At 42.2% G+C, this 18909-nt stretch overlaps 1 protein-coding gene across 1 annotated transcript; it reads left to right on the forward strand.

Annotated features, from left to right (window-relative positions):
• Nucleotides 1-359: 359 nt before the first annotated feature.
• Nucleotides 360-18062, forward strand: T265_04644 (hypothetical protein; the record flags this gene model as incomplete). The annotated part of the gene is made up of 6 exons (XM_009169426.1): nt 360-634; nt 3922-4098; nt 10528-10561; nt 11230-11406; nt 12340-12390; nt 17864-18062. The coding sequence occupies 6 exons, from the start codon at nt 434-436 to the stop codon at nt 18010-18012; spliced, it is 789 nt and encodes a 262-aa protein (XP_009167690.1).
• Between the last annotated feature and the right edge of the window lie 847 nt (nt 18063-18909).

Below are 18909 nucleotides of genomic sequence, written 5' to 3' on the forward strand. Positions count from 1 at the left end.
TGGGGCTATATCTGAAGCCATGGCAACGCAATTATGACATAGATTGCGCGCTAATAATTAGAGAGGGGATTAATTAAAACCAGTTCCCACAAAATTAGGGCTCATTCAAGTGGTTCATAGCTTGAATATACATAAAAAATGCAAACATTTGGTGTGAAACATTTATTCGAAACCTAAAAGTTTTGGAGAAAAGTGCATCTGTCGGCTTAGGGCATTTTCGCGGCTCTGGAGTGCGGAATTCAGATGTTCCATAATCAGGTAGTGATATGTTCTACAAGCTAAAAATTTATGGCTATCTCCATTCTGATCTGCTCATAGATCTTAAGCAAGTTGAATTTTGTTTTAATCAGTCTTTCTAGGACTGCGTGAAAGCAAATCTTTTCATGTGTATCCGTGCTGGACTTCAATAGAGGTTGGTGCTGTAAACCAACAGATGGAGGTAAAGAACAACTGTAACACTCATCACCTATGTCGAAATGGGTGTGGCTTCTATGGAAGCTCTCAATTCGATGGAATGTGTTCCAAGTGTTACAAAACCTTATCGAACGAATCCATTCGAGGGCCTGAATCGCACCATTCAGCCGGAGTTATCTACGACACCGTGGCAAACACAGGAATCACAGCTGTAGGGCAGGTGAGAGTGGACATAGAAACTGCCTGTTTGTCACCGTTGTGCAAAACCTTTGTACAAATGGTGTAAACCTAAAACTGAAAGCTACTTGGAATATTCGCTAGAACACTCTTTTCGTCAGAGGTACAATAAGCGTGTAATATAATGTGTGAAATATATTACCAGATGGAACTGTCAGGAAAAATTTCAATGTGCGGATTTATACAGTGTATTTCACTTCAGTTGTGCGAGAGCACTAAGTAAAATAGTAGTCGAAATGACCTGTGTCAGGCATACAGTTTAAGTCCACCTGAATGGAGTTATTCTCTGAGAGGAATAGTCTGCGGTCTTTGAAGATATAGATCTTCAGGTCTTGAACACAACCCGAGAACATCGTTTCGAAGGTTTGTTAACCTCATTTAAATAAAAAATGTTTGGCTTTCTTAAAATTTGAAATGGCCTAATATCATATGAGACATTTTCAGTAGTTTTAAATTTTTGACTTATTTAAGCCTGGGATAGGCATTCTTGACGGGTACAGACGAAACTTGAATTTATTTGTGTTTACGTTTAACCATGAACAGTAAGAAAATGTAGTTTTGGCACCATCCCGATGGTCAGGCCCCATATGCAATCCGGTGGTAGATTTTTCGTGTATAACCTGATTTTAATCGGCTAGATGAAAGCTGAAGTGAATCTCCGGACTAACAATGGACAGTTTAACACGTAAAGCTACCTCCAAGTGTCCATGGCATACGAGAACATTTTACGGTTAGGAATGGTAAAGTCATGCGGTTTTAGGTCCACAAATGGTTCAGAATCCGAGATCATCCGAACCCTTGTCGTGGGATTAGGAGTAACAGTTTGGTATGCAGTTTGGGTATGCAATTAGTTGGAGGTGGCATTCTAAAGGTGTTGGCAATTCTCGTTCATTGTGTAGTATAATCCTGAAATTCATGTTGGATACCAACGGGTCGTAAAGAGATTATTTAAGTTTCAAGCAAATCATAAAGAAAACATCCTTGATCATATAAAGGTGCTATTTTGTTTTAACTATACTACAATTTGGATTTCCGATGCAGGCCATGGTTGGATTCACAAAAGCTTTTGTAAGTTGGCTAAATTAATGGCCTTGTTGACTCATGGGAATTAAGAAACGGTGAGACAATTAAGTATTTTCAGCTAAATGCCTAATCAGGAAGACAAAAACTATGGTGTAGCAGTCTGATGGTTGACCTGTGTTTTGTATACACACCATGCTCTGTAGAACTTAATCCGCTGGCTTAAGCAGATATAAAATCCAGCTCTATATTATCCCGTGTGTAACTTCAGGCACTAGGTATCGACAGTGGCCGCATATGCGAAAATGATCAGCCAATGTGTCAAAATCAATCCACCACAACATCAGCAGCAAATCAATTACGTGGGAAAACAAATCAATCCGGGTTTGAGGGTCGATCTATTGTGAGTAACACCAAAGTTGGTCAGAAAAATGTGGTCATTCTTTTTGCGGTTTGCCTGTCTCACGGAACCGCTTCTAAAAGAACCATCTATAACAACCTTAAACTGGGAGGGTGCCATACAAGAGCGAGGACCTTGTCGTGTTTGAAGCTGACCAAAACAAAAAGGCGCCTTTATCACTAAATTCTTCGAGGTGAGCGGTTTGAAAAGCATCATGAAATGAAAGCCGTAAATGAAAACACGTCTAAGAGCCAATTTAACTATCTTCTTAGTACCAAAATAAGCGGTATACTAAAGTCCGCTAACCAAAGTAAAAATATGCCACGAAATCCTTACGTCCCAATAATGTCCTCCAAAAAGACTAACACAAATCCTCAATGTCCAGGCACCTAAACCACCGATCAACACAATGTGAGACCGGTTTCCGCTCTGGTACTGCAACAAATGCACAAAACTCAACGATGACAAACACGTTCGCAGTATATGCTCAGTCCAGTTAGCGGAAAGCCTCAAGATGGGGCAAAACGGCGAACAAACTAACAAAAGTTGGCTTAGGCGCTGTCAGTGCATCTAAATTTTAGGGTCTCAAACGTTTATTCTTTATGGATGTCCTTGTATATAGATCTCTTGCTTGCTGTTACACCCAAGTTCAATTTCAATACAGAAAATATCTTGAATTTTTCAGCCATCGCGAAAAAAATCGTTGCAATGTCATAGTCGTAAAGGAAATCTGACTCATTCTTCGTTAATGCACCTTCACATCTTCCAGGTCTCTTAACAACTACAGATGACAAAACTTCATATAATGGACGGTAACGTTTTAGGAGACTCTACTGGCATTCCAGTTCATACAGCCTTTCCGCAGCCTTCCATTTGGTAATAACAAAGGTCTCCACTTCAGGGCTTTCCACTCTTCTTTCAATAACTTAAGACGAGAAATTATTGACGCTTCTTCATGACAAGACATCTCTCACACTGTTTTATCCCCCTACACTTTCAAAGTCCTATCTTGCTTGTGTGTCCACCTGGTGGCACTGTCTTCGGGGAACCTTAGTTAACCCTTAAGAACTGTGTTTCAGTTTACAACCACGTCGAATGGTCAGCAGGATTTAGGGGCTTCAGAGCATTTGTTTAGACGACACTTTCGTCGTGATGAACCTAAACAAGGCTAGTAAGTTCTACATCTAACTGAAAGAAGTGGGTCCACACATCAAATTTAGAAGGTAGATAGAGCCAACCGTGGGTACACTGCCCTTATTAGACTGCGTGACACGTGATGCCGGGAGGAAACTAAAGACTACAGTGTACGAGAAGCCAACATACACTGGGCAGTTTTGAACCACTTGTCTGCTCATCCGAAGTCGGTGTTCGTCAGTATTGCTCCATCAATGTTCAGGCTTGTAAGGACCCTATGCACAGAAGAGGCCGATCGGACAGTGACCAATCTGAATTAAAGAACAAACTTCGGGTAATGGATATCAAGCTAGCCTGACTAGGCGTCAATCGGGAAGAGTGTTGTGTTGGGCAGCGAAACATAACAGAGACCGATTTTACCATATATATATATATATATATATATATATATAAACCAGGGATGTCGGAGGTCATCTGAAGAATTCCTAATACGGCTAACATAAGTGTAACTTTCCAGGTGAGGAACACTCTGCGCTCTGCACTGGTGAAACTGAAGGATCGCCTCTCGGCAAACAGAACCAGGGATGTATCTAAAAATAAGTGTAATGACTGCATTAAGGTCTATATGGGACAGACGGCCAGGGAACTACACATCAGAGTCGGAGAGCATAGTAGAAAAATAAACAGTAGAAAATAAACAGAAAAATAAATACCAGGTGTTACTGAAAGACTCGGCAGTTTCGGAAAACACACTGGACATGGGACGCAAAGTATATTTGGAAAATGTTGAGGTTTTGAGGCGAGGATTACGGTTTACTTCACAGAAACCGGTAGCCGAGGCGGTAGAAATCGCCAACCATCCCGATGTTAACAGAACAGAAGGCATGGAAGTGGTAGGTGTGTGAAGAACGGTTTTAGGTCAGACGAGCTGACAAATGCCGGTGTGCCGTTATCACAAGGAAGGGTAGTAATCATCTGAATTCCACTCAATCTCACTCATCTTCCCTCCCCCTCAAGTAAATTGTCACAACACTTACAAAGCCACAAATACCAGCGGATTCAGCAGTGGCACCCGCGCTGAATCATCAAATGAAGCACCCTGAGGTGGAAGATCCAGGAGCGGGAGCCGATCGGAACAAAGTTGAAACCCCTCCAACCCATTAATTCAAGATTTTGGCAGCCACACTAGCCAATAAGAGCCGTTAATTTACATTCAACACTAATCTAGTGCGATAATCTGAAGAGGATTAACTGATCGGTTCTTCGTCTAGCTTAAAACCTGGCCAAATTGGCCTGATGAAGCTCTTGTGTCCAACATGAAGCATTGCGTAAATATTAACCACCGATTGTTTGCCAAGCCCTTCTGAAATGGTGTATGATTTTGTTAACTTGGCTGCATCTTTCCAGCAGACTTGACACTCAGTAGTTTACCTAGTATCCGAATATCAAAGAAAAGTTCTGCAACTGATTGACTATGTAACTGTACCCGGATCTGTTACGATCTAGATAATGCTATATCAATGTGCTCTGCCGTTATCACCGCTAAATTGTATCAGAACCAGGACGATGTGCAAGTGACACATTAAAGTACTTAACAGACGTTTTCACTATACTTGTTCAATATCCTTGGGACCTTGTGTTCCAATCCAATCTCCAACGCTGAACTTCTAAGGCGAGCTAGGAATAGGGTGCACTCTGGTGCACTTAGCCACACTGAGGGGGTTGTATATGAAGTCTGCAGCCGTCAACTTCCCGGTATAGGAAATAGGCGAGCAGGTGAAAGATTGATCTGTAACTAGTGGGCGGCCGAAAATTTTCTGGTGGTGTTGTGGTACATAGCTATCTGCTGCATGGTTGTTTGTCTGTTTACCGAGATTTATAGTTAGATTGCAGATGTCTTCTCGTCAACTGAGATGCATCCCCAGCGCGGGATCAAGTGTTTCAACAAGTTATGTTGCAAGTTCTGGCGCATTTGCCAAAAGTTCTCCCTTAACAGAACATTTGTAACACCCTGATACCTCTACGGCTTAAGGACAGATCACCTACAACTGTTTGAGTCATTAGGATTGGTCGTATTTTGTCATGAAGAGCTTAGGTCTTGTGCAACTTGTCAGCGCATGTGATTGAGTAGAATTAAATATGTACTGCACCAATGAAATCATTCTAAACCATTACATGAGCAGAAGCGGTTGGTATAAGGTTAACCTTCTCCCGCTCCTTTTCTGATCTTGCTTGAACTTCTTGACACATTACGAGAAAACAGCTTTGCTAGTCATCTGACTACCGCTATTCTAGCCTCAATAGTACAGCAGTGGGCTGGCATAAAGATGCGTTGTCCTAGTAATCCTGTTCGATTATTCCACTACAACTAGAAAACATTGCTGAATGACTCAAGCGATTGTACCTGACAGCACTGAGGATGACACGTGTCATTATGTAATCACTCGTAGGCCAGTTACTCCACTTTGGTCTACGGCAGATTTACTCAGAAAAAATTATTTCGGTTGCGGAAAAATCCTGTTAGTTCAGCATCAAGCCAAGTAATTAAGGCCAAGTATTTAATATTTCCTCGGTCGTATAACCCTACTCTGAACAGGGTGGCGGCCACGGAAAAAGTTTTGAAAAGTAAAATGTTCTTTGTTGGGACACTTAAAAACCTGGGAAGTGGGTCACTTCAGAGGGGCATATTTTTTGCGGTGAGAATCTGATAGCTCATCCTGGCTAGTCCTTCTGCGTACTTTAGCGATCAATCTGGCCATACGACTGGATACTCACGAAGTATCTACAGAGTCACTGTAGGTTGTTTACTGGAAGGGCGTCTGGCGAACACAACCCCTCAGTCTGAAGGTCGAAACAGATATGGCTTTCAAAAGACTAATTTGAGAGTTCTATCTCAACAAATGCTGCCTCAGAAGCTTCTGAGCCGAACGGTTTGTTTGACAACCCAAACATATCTGGGTTCAGGTGCCATGACAATACCTTGGCCTACTCAATATCACGAATTAGACTAATTAATTAAGTTTTTGCCAATATGTCGTCGTGCAGTGAAACCAGGCATGGTCCTTTAATCATTGCATATAGTAGGAGTGATAAACGATTGCTGATGCCTGCAGTCTTTCTCCGTTGATCTCCCTCGATATTTGTCCCTCCCCATTTAAAGATAACTTTTCAATAGAGACCAAATGTAGTAAATCCGGTTAAACGCCTAAGTAAGCTACCACTTGCACGCCTGCCGGTTTGTCTTCAACTAGCGAAAAACACCTCTCTGTTTTTATCTCAACCCTTATCTTTCGAAATTTTGTGCAATCTGTACAACGCGCCAAAAAATTTACCCAGGACATTCACCGCATTCCTAGAACCCAAGTATAAAGTCGAAATACCGTAACTGAGGTTACAGAATCTTCGCTGTCTAGATGCCATTGACTGTGAACCTCAGCTGAATTTCAGACGCCGCAAATGGCTACGCCGGTTTTCATGTCGCTGTTAACTCTTGTACCGGTACTTGTTCTCCAGCTAAATATCGTGAAAAATTGCCTCTGTGCCGTTCATTCGTTCGATTTCATAAAGACTTGCACCTGGACTAAAAACATCTCTATCATATAGTTTCTTTTTGATTTCTAAACAACCGTAATGCTGAGTCTGTGAAAGGCACTCCTATTCCAGATATAGCCACCTTTTAACCAACCTTTAATAGGGCTGAACCTGCTTTGCAACTATCTGCTGGGTATCAGACGGTCGTCAGACGTACTGGATTTGGTTGCATTAGACACCGTTGTGCTACCTAGTGTCTTCCTACTTCCAAACGCTATGGAGCAAGCTTTCACGTAGCCATCAGAGACAAGTGAACAGGCTTAATCCTAGACTGCCCAACATTCTGGAATGCATGTTGATTTGGACGTTATCTCCGTCCAATATAAGGTTCCACCAGGAGCGAAAATCAGGCATTCGTCTAATTATGTAATGCTTTGATCACGACTTTACGTGGCGTTGTACATTCTTTCCGGCATTTCACGATTTCAAAGTCCCCAGTGAACATGTCAGCCTTTCCACATACAGTTGGCCGAAGAGAAAGGTAATGAAAGTTGTGAATATATTTTGTGCTCTGGGTCCTCACATTTGGTTGCCTGTTACGTTACGTGTTCATTATCATCATTAGCAACATGTTTAGCAACACCAGCACAAAATATTCATGCCTCACCATCCTGTGACCGCAAATATCTATTCAAAAAGAGCCACGCAACGCTGTTCAGGAAAACTGAAGAAGACTGACTGATTTCTATCCTAGAAATCAAGAAACACGATTTCCGGTAAACACGATAGATTGAAACTACTAGTACAAACGCCGCTGATACTGCTTGCATCACAACCGGGCAAAATTATCAGTGAACACAATCCGATGTTACGTTTAAGTGAATGTGGCCGGCAAGCCAGGAAACGAACAACGGATCAATGGATGATTTTAATTTACACCTTTAACTTAGTTTTCATAAGCTGGAATTGGTATCCGGTCGACCCATATAAATTCAAATGAGGCACACTCAATAATTCAAGAATAGCGGAGGGAGAAAATAGGCAAAAGCATCGGGTGATTAGTTACTGGTTCAGCTGTAATAATGCGTCAGGACTTCCAGTACCCTGTCCAAAGTAGAAAAACCATTCCCGATGGAGCGTTTTGTAAGGTGGCCATGTCTACACTCTGCTCATTTTTATTTAGACGTCCACTATAGCGACGTGAGCGTGCCCTATTGATGGGCTTTTTAGGTGATCCTTTTTTAATTAATCACTATCGTTTGACAACCGTTAATAAATTCGCATGAAAAACATGGCCACCGACTTAAAAATTTTAGTGTTTGCTCTCCTCCCTGGAAGAGTTTGTGGTGGTAAGCTTGTGCTTTTTGGTTGGATCCACTGGCATGCACACTTTTATCTGCATAATCCCCTCCTATCATCGCCAAGAGTCTTTGGAAGTTGGCCCAGAAAACCGACCCCCATTTCTATTTTATCTGCTGACAGACCAATGGTTTTCTGCCACATCCAGATGTAACTTCGATTGGAAGAATGAGTGTTAGATGACCCTGCTTTCCAGGGTAGTCATTCTGTATTTAAGCTCATTCAAAATTTACGTAAGACTGTGAATTATTACAATGTGGTACTTCGAGCAAAGCGACCAGTTTTTCGCCAAATATTTCTGTTTTCGAATACCAAATTGACGTGTCTATAATGTAAATTTGTTTTTCATTGTCCTCACTGTGTTATTATCGGTTGGTTTCTCGTCACAAAACGTCTACGTAACGAAAAGTATATATGGTATAATGTTAAGGCGCCCTTCATTGAGCTACCAAAACCGACACGTGTATCAATCACCAGGCCTCTTTTAATTGAATGTATTCGGCAGGATACTCATTCGTTGTTTCTCTGTACTAACCACTAACCACAGATTTTGTATCCCATATCGGTGTACCAATGTTGACGGTTTAAGACGTGGTTGATTTATTATGCTTGCACGAGTAATACAACTGCGTTGTATATAACAGACGCATAATATACAAGATACTGTGGCATAATTCGTTGACGTAGCACACTACTCATGGGCTTGGTGTAAAATCTTTGATAGCCCACTACTGTTTTTGTATCTCTTGGGGTTCATCAGGTAGGCTGTGCCTCCAAGGTTCCTTCTACTATGTTTTCTACCTGAACCCTAGTTGCAAGCACTTCACAGGATAGAATCCATTTGCAAACTAGTTTATTTTTTATTGGGAGATTAAACTGAATACAAGTAAGTGAATAGCAAGAACCAAAGATTCGGTCGGCTCTGATTCATTTGACTCTTCGATTAACACCAAATTAATATGAAAACGAGTTTGGTCCGCGTAGTCGAATATAAAAACTGAGTAGTTTCAGCGCCAACCTTTAGTAATTCCAATTCCGGAACGACCTAGGATCTGCCTGATTACTGTACTGCTTCGAGAACAAATCTATACGTTTCTGTGGACTGGTGTAAACAAAAACACCTTCGGATTTACCTTGCTTAGATTTAAATCAAATTACAATGAATTAATATCAGGTTATGTAAGCATCCAAGTGTTTCCCTGCTATTCAATCTGATTTCTTCTAAATTAACAGTGTGAAGATTTCGAATCATGGTCTTTTGGTTTACGGATACCGAGCAGACTGTGTTCCATTGTTGGCAGTTGATCAAGTGGCCGTTGGTCTGCTCGCCGAGCTTGGTAATTAGCTCGTAAAAGTTTCATCACCAGACGAGGTGACATCACCATTGCGCGTAGCATATACTATTATACACCGTGCTTGCTATATCTATGAGTCATGCCTATGGTGTGCCACTATAGTACATAAATGGTCGGCTGTGGTAAAGATACTATGTACGCTGGAGGGGATATTCAAAACTCTGGCACGTTGGTCATTTGAAATATCCAAAACGTTTTGAGTGAAGCCATTGAATCAGCTTCGATAGTACAGGTATCACAACTGGAACAGACGTGCGCTGAGGCCCTAGAGATCAACGCACAAACGGACTTCACCAACCGTGATGGTGGCGATGGACGTACTGCAAACCTTAGTAGGTATGGCAACCAGATGTCCAGCAGGGATCCGAATAATGACGCATCATAGTCAGCACAACAACAAACGGAGATAAATCCCAATTTAAGTACACACACCATCACGCTTACACACAGACAGAACGAACACCCACCTGCACACACTGGTAGCGTTTGACTATCAACTGATCACATACCAATCAGAGGACAATATAATGGACGATGCTACGCTGTTTTGACTTAAAAATTCCAGATTATACATTACATGGCGCTCAAACCTTTTGACGCTATCCGAGCAGAATTTGGCCCAAAACTCCGAAGTGTTTTGGAACGTACGTTTAAGTCATCAATAATTTCAGTCCTTCCTTCCTAACGTAGTTCACTCTCCCTTGGAAAATGCAAATATCGGTAACGCAAAGGAGTAAGCAGTTACAGAAATACGTTTGTTGGGGAAACGCATTCACACACTCTACGATTATAGTGAAAGAACCGTAAAAAATATTTGCGCATGGAACCTTTACCGTTCACATTTGTCGAACTCAGCAGTTATATTCTGCACAAAGCAGTTCGATACGCGATCCAGGTAAGTGGTGCAAGTACACGATGGATTTACCTAACACTGCGTCCCTGTTAGTCCTTCACTACATGGAGGTGGGGGCGTTTTTGATAGGCGGAAACGCACCGTATTACAGAATCGTATGTCTCCTATTCGTCTACTTTCACATGAATTAACTTTTATTGAAGAACTATCTATACTTTTTTTAGGTTGTAGAAACTTCAGGAAAAACTACAGATCAAAGTGAGTGTTGTTCCGTTCGTCAAAGTAACAAAAGCTGCTCCATGAATTGTTCTTTTTTGCTGTGCCGACAACTCCGCAATGACAGATAGTTTAACTGCGGTCTCGCATTGAGTAAGGTGTCTTACAATTTCATTTGCTACAAGGATGTCTATATTCTGATGCTCGGCATCTGCACCAACAGAATTAAGGCAACATCTCTCCTCAAACAGACATCACTATGAAACGGTTCTACTGACTGTTATTTCAGGGCAGCTCAACAAGTGATTTGAAACCTTAGTTTATTGGTACAAGTTTTACGTTTGCCTTGTTTTGGGTATCCAACCTGTGAAATGCCCCTGAAACTGCACTCGGGTACTGAAGCTGCACTTATCACACTAATTTGCGGTGGTGGTTCTGGTCTAAGACTCGCGCTACTGAGTTGGTTCGGTAAAACCGAGACCAGTGCACATTAACAGTGAATTCTAATGCTACTAGACAACTCATCACTTCTCATTCATCTCCTCACGAACGAGCAGTACTGATAGACAGTAAAACCTTTCCTTGTCGGCAACATTAAATTGGTCTTGGGTTGTCTTCTTCTAATTTCTATGTGATGTAGAGGTTTGTCCAGCTGGAGAGTTAGTTTTCGAACAACCATTTGATCGACCACATTTTGATCCGTTTGTCAGGTGTGCAAGAAAATATGACTGCAGAGGAAACGACGGAGAACTTTGAACTGCAATTCAGCACGTCAGCGAAACCCCCTGATCAGATGCTAGGAGACTCGATTGCAGAAGTGCTCTCTTCAAGTGACAAACTAGATGGGCAGTCTCCCAGCCCGATTCCATCCACTTCTGGACGAAAAAGTAAGGCATTCGAACCCTTTTGTGTCAATGAGCCAACGGTTTGTTGTGGATTCTAGGTGGAAGTTTTGGAAATGCTGCACTGCAACCTCTCCATACAAACCGTGGGGCAAAGGTGCCAGTAACCGTCAGTATTGACAGCAATCTGTCTCGGATGTACCCAACACTAGTTAAAAAGCCTTGTCCTAATCACCATCCTGCGATAGCAACGGGAAAACTCAACATAATTCTATCATGCAGGCCAGATACCGACCTTTCCAACGACAGTTTTGGCCAAATATATCCCTCTTTCTAAACAAAATTCATAATATAGCACAACGGATTTGTTGGAATTTATCTCACCAATCAAAGTTTTGCATCTTCAAAGTCTAGATAGCATATGATACACTGCTCGTGACCTTTTTAGAAGCTATATATATATATATATACCTGTTGTCAAACCTGCCATCCAAAATTTTCTCCCACATGAAAACCCTCGCGACGCGTGCATGAACGGTGACGCTTCCACTGAGAAGTACTCTGAAAGTCGCGGTGGAGTAGCGCCCTTGCTGGACAGTTCTACCATTTTAGCCACACAGACAACCACGGAAATTGTCACGTTTTGTTACATTTATTTGTGACATCAAAGACAGTACAGAAATTGTTACTACTGAGGAATAGCACTACCTTTTATTGTGATGTGCAGGAAGTGAACTGTGTGTTAAATGATGGTCCACATCACACCGTCCCAGACGCGGACAATCAGCATGGTAAAATCATTTACCAATCATCACTCTACAGCTGTGTGTCATCTTACATGCTGAATAATTAGCAATAAATTACATTTAATGCTAAATATCAGTCTTACGTTTTCGGGCAATTATATCAGCCATACATGTCAACATACTTGCTGCTGAATCTAACCTGCATATTTTGCCCACCTCTCCCATTGGCTAGCGCCGAACGCCAGTCGATGTCATGCATGTCACAAGCGAATTGGACTGACAGGTAAATTTCCCAACCACCCTCTCGTGAAATAACATTATCTCGCAGAAAATTCAAGTATGTTTAGCAAACCGAAATTCTTGCATCTCAGGACGCTTCTGTTGCGTGTAGAAAAGTACCCAATTGTTGTGTAATTTGTTCATAGCCACACCACCTCGTTTGAACGACCGTGGTCCCGTTCTGGCGTAATTATTCCGGTGAGTCCACACCAAAGGCGGTAAGCACTGGACTCGAGTTTTACTCTTATTAGAGCTCATCAGCAGTGCATATCCAATGGCCGTGCCGGGATGTGAACCCCGGACATCCGGCGTGCGGGGCGAGCGTGTAATCACTACTCTACCAACGCCCGTTGGACGCATCTGAATTATCACGTCTGAACAGGCGAACGTGTTCACACTTGAGCGATGTGATTGGTGTGACCGACTGGACTTACCATAAGCACCCACCTCCATTCCTCTCGCACAGTGGATTTTACAGTACTCGGGCTTGATAGTGCTTTTTTCCAATTCGACATACTGTGCTGTCGAATTAATCTCCCCGTACCAAATATTCCCAGAGTTATTCACAACAGCATTATAACTGCGGGCACTAGACTGGGGCTGACTAACTGGCCATGTGAAATGGTGGGCATCCTCACAAACGTGCATACGACGACATACAAACAGAAACAGTTGGATCAGAATTTTCGGATGAGCTGAAATCTTAGGGTATATACAGCCAAGTGTGATATGTGTACCGTATATTTAGTACATTCAGGGTCATGGAAAACAAGTCCACTGTTTAACTGACTCCCCACTTCCTCATAACATAGTTTACTCATTAGCCTCAAAAAGATTATTGTGGAAAAAGAATAGGACAGGTAGGGAGTGGAAATGACACCAACCTACTGAAAATTTTCTAAGGTTTGTATACCTCCAAGCACCTAGGTCTGACAGTCTAGCCGGAAACGTATATCGAGCGAACGCTATATGTTACTGTCTCCATGAATGAACTTGACGAATCCTGAGGACTCCATCCCAGGAGATGACTGCATTAACAGCACCCAACTTGTCTCACACGTTGTCTCTCTCCCTCTTGACATTTGAGCTATTCTGCAGCAAGCGTAAAGAAGAACACTTGTCTTGGTAGATGGTGATTCGGTGTTCGCAGCAAATGGTCAAGCCGCTTCAGTTGATGACGGTGAATTTTCTCCGCGACTGAGGTGTCTGCCATACAACCAACAGTCAGTTTGAGTGTACACAAAGCCCACGGACCTGCTTCCAACTTTGGCTTCACATATTTTCTCTCTGTCTCCAACAGGACCTTAAATTTGTGTAACTTAGACGAAACCGTGAGACTCTCCTGCAGAAAACAGCTAGAAGGATGTAAAGTAAGGAGTAGGTAGATAACACTTTGGAAATCCAAGGTTATACCAGCCAAATGGCAGAGATAATTCTATTGCTCATCAAAACGAGGGTGATGTCAACAAATAAGAATTACAAAGTCAACAGTCAGAACCAATAATTTTAGTCCGCCACAGCTTTACATAGTTTAGGCAATGTTTTCTCCAAACGGGAGTCCAAACGGCGTGTGTCATTTTTCAAAGTATAATGGTTCAAATACCTGCACGGCCATTGGATATGCACTGCTGATGAGCTCCTATAAGAGCGAAACTCGAGTCCAGTGCTTTCCTTTGGTGTGGAATCACCGGAATAATTACGCCAGAACAAGAATACGGCCGTTCGAACAAGAGTCGTGTGACTATGAACAATATAGTGGATTACACCATGTATTCTACCCAAGGGTTAAATTAAATTCCATTACAGCTGGACTAGTGCAGTATGAACAGAAAGGTCAGTAAACTATGGCTTCAAAGACGGGAAATAAATAAATTACGCTACGCTAGGTTAATTTTGAGATGCTTCCGAAGCTGATCTGCTTGAAGCAACTTATGTTTTACTACGCGTACCGCTACATGTTGCACCCAAAGTTCGCCAATGGTACTCGTTCTGTGGATTTTCATCCGGACAACCTGAAGTATGGGATGGACATTCCAATATTCTGTAAGCAAGCAACACCCCCTGTTGCCCTTCTGTCACTCGTCTTATGGCATGTCGATGGTCAGCTATTTTAGCCAAGTTCACAGGAGGTAAGGAAGCACCAGAATTCTTACACTCATTTTGGTGTCATTACTCAGGGTGCGAATACCAATACTTACCGGTAATAATCATGCGATGATGATCAGGAAAAACACTTGAGCGAGGTCGACTCGTTTTCGCGTTTATTTTTGATGCTGTTTGAGAGTTCATCCCTACAAGTTAACCAGGCGGTTAGATGACTACAACCGATTTAATCTTAACTGAATAGCCTCTCACGTATACATTATAGTGCTTTTTTCCAATTCGACATACTGTGCTGTCGAATTAATCTCCCCGTACCAAATATTCCCAGAGTTATTCACAACAGCATTATAACTGCGGGCACTAGACTGGGGCTGACTAACTGGCCATGTGAAATGGTGGGCATCCTCACAAACGTGCATACGACGACATACAAACAGAAACAGTTGGATCAGAATTTTCGGATGAGCTGAAATCTTAGGGTATATACAGCCAAGTGTGATATGTGTACCGTATATTTAGTACATTCAGGGTCATGGAAAACAAGTCCACTGTTTAACTGACTCCCCACTTCCTCATAACATAGTTTACTCATTAGCCTCAAAAAGATTATTGTGGAAAAAGAATAGGACAGGTAGGGAGTGGAAATGACACCAACCTACTGAAAATTTTCTAAGGTTTGTATACCTCCAAGCACCTAGGTCTGACAGTCTAGCCGGAAACGTATATCGAGCGAACGCTATATGTTACTGTCTCCATGAATGAACTTGACGAATCCTGAGGACTCCATCCCAGGAGATGACTGCATTAACAGCACCCAACTTGTCTCACACGTTGTCTCTCTCCCTCTTGACATTTGAGCTATTCTGCAGCAAGCGTAAAGAAGAACACTTGTCTTGGTAGATGGTGATTCGGTGTTCGCAGCAAATGGTCAAGCCGCTTCAGTTGATGACGGTGAATTTTCTCCGCGACTGAGGTGTCTGCCATAAAACCAACAGTCAGTTTGAGTGTACACAAAGCCCACGGACCTGCTTCCAACTTTGGCTTCACATATTTTCTCTTTGTCTCCAACAGGACCTTAAATTTTTGTAACTTAGACGAAACCGTGAGACTCTCTTGCAGAAAACAGCTAGAAGGATGTAAAGTAAGGAGTAGGTAGATAACACTTTGGAAATCCAAGGTTATACCAGCCAAATGGCAGAGATAATTCTATTGCTCATCAAAACGAGGGTGATGTCAACAAATAAGAATTACAAAGTCAACAGTCAGAACCAATAATTTTAGTCCGCCACAGCTTTACATAGTTTAGGCAATGTTATCTCCAAACGGGAGTCCAAACGGCGTGTCATTTTTCAAAGTATAATGGTTCAAATACCTGCACGGCCATTGGATATGCACTGCTGATGAGCTCCTATAAGAGCGAAACTCGAGTCCAGTGCTTTCCTTTGGTGTGGAATCACCGGAATAATTACGCCAGAACAAGAATACGGCCGTTCGAACAAGAGTCGTGTGACTATGAACAATATAGTGGATTACACCATGTATCTACCCAAGGGGTTAAATTAAATTCCATTACAGCTGGACTAGTGCAGTATGAACAGAAAGGTCAGTAAACTATGGCTTCAAAGACGGGAAATAAATAAATTACGCTAGGTATGGTTAATTTTGAGATGCTTCCGAAGCTGATCTGCTTGAAGCAACTTATGTTTTACTACGCGTACCGCTACATGTTGCACCCAAAGTTCGCCAATGGTACTCGTTCTGTGGATTTTCATCCGGACAACCTGAAGTATGGGATGGACATTCCAATATTCTGTAAGCAAGCAACACCCCCTGTTGCCCTTCTGTTACTCGTCTTATGGCATGTCGATGGTCAGCTATTTTAGCCAAGTTCACAGGAGGTAAGGAAGCACCAGAATTCTTACACTCATTTTGGTGTCATTACTCAGGGTGCGAATACCAATACTTACCGGTAATAATCATGCGATGATGATCAGGAAAAACACTTGAGCGAGGTCGACTCGTTTTCGCGTTTATTTTCGATGCTGTTTGAGAGTTTCTCCCTACAAGTTAACCAGGCGGTTAGGTAACTACAACCGATTTAGTCTTAGCTTAGCTTCTTAGCTGAAATGCCTCTCACGAATACATTTTTGAGCTTCGGGGTTCTATGTGGTCTCCTTGAAGGTAGTCCGCCGACACCATAGTGTTTCAAATAATCGGATATAAAAGAATGCGATTTCTCGTTCATTGATTGAAAGAATCCCCGTACCAGGAAAAGCATTCACCGTATTATTCTCGGGGTCGTCGTCATTCAGCTGTAACACTCTTCTGGTGCCTAGCTGCCATGCCACCAGAAGGAAGCACGAGGGCTGGGATGTTGCCAGGTTCACCAAGCCTAGACAAGGGAAGTCGAGAAAGTGCAGGGGTCAGGCTCGAACCACACACCTTCCGGTCAGTAAATTCGCGCTCTAACCACTTGAGCCATCTCGCTACTTGTTACAGCCCACGATGTCTTTATCAGCTATATGGAGAACCCCACGACGTGTGGCAGCACCCTACTTGTTACAGTCCACGATGTCCATATCAGCTAGATGGAGAACCCCACGACGTGTGGCAGCACCGTCCATTTGTTTCTGGACTGCACACTCTATTTCATTCGCTTTGTTCAGCTCGTGTGACGATCGCGTCTTCTGTTAAGAACTGGCTCCACTGAGACTCATCTCACACCGATATTATATAAATTGTGCTTCTTTATGCTGAATCTGATTAGAACTTATCCACTTCCAGGTTACAATCCCCTAACTTAATCCATGTATAATTGAAAGGCAATGACTGCCACCTTGTCATTGTAAAATCACGAATTTCTCAAAGAGAAAATCAATATTTCTAGGTCACCTCTAGTGTTTTGGCCGTCCACCTTTATTCTTTTCTTTACAATAAGACTTTTAAATAAATCATGGTTGTACGACAGTGAAGCATCGGTGGTGAACACTGATGTCATGCTGTCAATGATGATGATGATGATGATGATGATGATGATGATGATGATGATGATGACTGGTGTCTTGTCAACAAGCAACGTTTGGATATTGCAGAGATCAGTCTTGAGTGACAGAAGTCATTTCCATGATACTGTTGTTAGCTTCTTAGGAGAATCCCATCGATTTCCGAAAAAGCTTAATATTCAGTTACTGGGCGTCGGGTCTAAAAGTGAGATTAAGTTGGATGTAATCAGTCACAAAATTTGTGCCAGTCTGCCTGGTTTATTCCTTGTGGCAGAAGTGTAGTTTCACTCAGTCTGTCTTGTAAGATTTTTAGAATATATCAACTGAATTTTGACTAGTCTTCTTCTAGTGATCTATTTTTTGCATTTTTAGGTCTTCAGTGTCGATGTGGGTTCACATTTTGTGGTTATCATCGATATACTGACCGACATGACTGTACGTTCAACTATCAAGAACAAGGACAAAACGACATACGGCGAGCAAATCCAGAAGTGAAAGGGGAGAAGATCAGGAAGCTGTAATACTGCGTGGATGGATTCAGTTCTCTGAGAAGTTGCTATTTGTAATTAATTTATCGTCACTTTTATTTTAATAAATCATTACTTTGAAATAAGTCTGTTCCTGTACTTCAACATCATGGGAGTGCCAGCTTTGAATAATTGGACGATCTTAGGCTTCAGGAAAGTCTGAAAATTTGGGGTATATCTGGTATTCTTCAGCATACTTGATACAGCACTCACTCTGTTCGTTTAACATGCCATTCGAAAGCATCGGAACATTTTATTCATGTTATTGCTCAGTTTATGGTTACTGTCGGGAGAATGCATAAATAAAGCAGTCATATAGTCCTTACTTTGCTTTTGCAAGTACTCAGGGCTAGGTAGTTAACAGACAGCCTCGAAAATTATCCCTTTTTTGCAGGTTACACATGCCACCTGAACTGAAGAAAACTCAAATGTCGAAGACACAAAGGATTCAGCAACGCTTCCAGGCTAACGAAGCCCATGGTAGTGGCTCACTTGTTCACCGTCAAGTTATGTGAAATCTAACTCTAAAGGTGACTTCCAATGGTTGTAGAAAACTTATTATCGAATTTGAATGAAGATTTTAACCTTGGAGAAAGATTGTGCTGACGCTACTGGCCATGACTGCCATCTTTATTTAACTTTTCATCTATAATGCAAGTCAGTTTATGTGTAGAGATTTCACGGCCTCGGAGGTTTACGACTGCATATGTTGGGAAAAGAGTCTGTCCCAGACAACTGGGGAGAATCGGTGATAGTGCCCATTTTCAAAAAAAGGGGCGCGTAGTAAGTGTGGTAACCAACGGGGGATCAGCCTGACCCCGGTTGTAACGAGACTGTTGGCGTCAATTGTGTTTCGTCGCCTTACGGTGGCTCGTGAGATGCTGACTCGAG

The sequence above is a fragment of the Opisthorchis viverrini genome (assembly GCF_000715545.1).
Source record: "Opisthorchis viverrini unplaced genomic scaffold opera_v5_78, whole genome shotgun sequence".
NCBI classification, from domain to species: Eukaryota; Metazoa; Platyhelminthes; class Trematoda; order Opisthorchiida; family Opisthorchiidae; genus Opisthorchis; species Opisthorchis viverrini.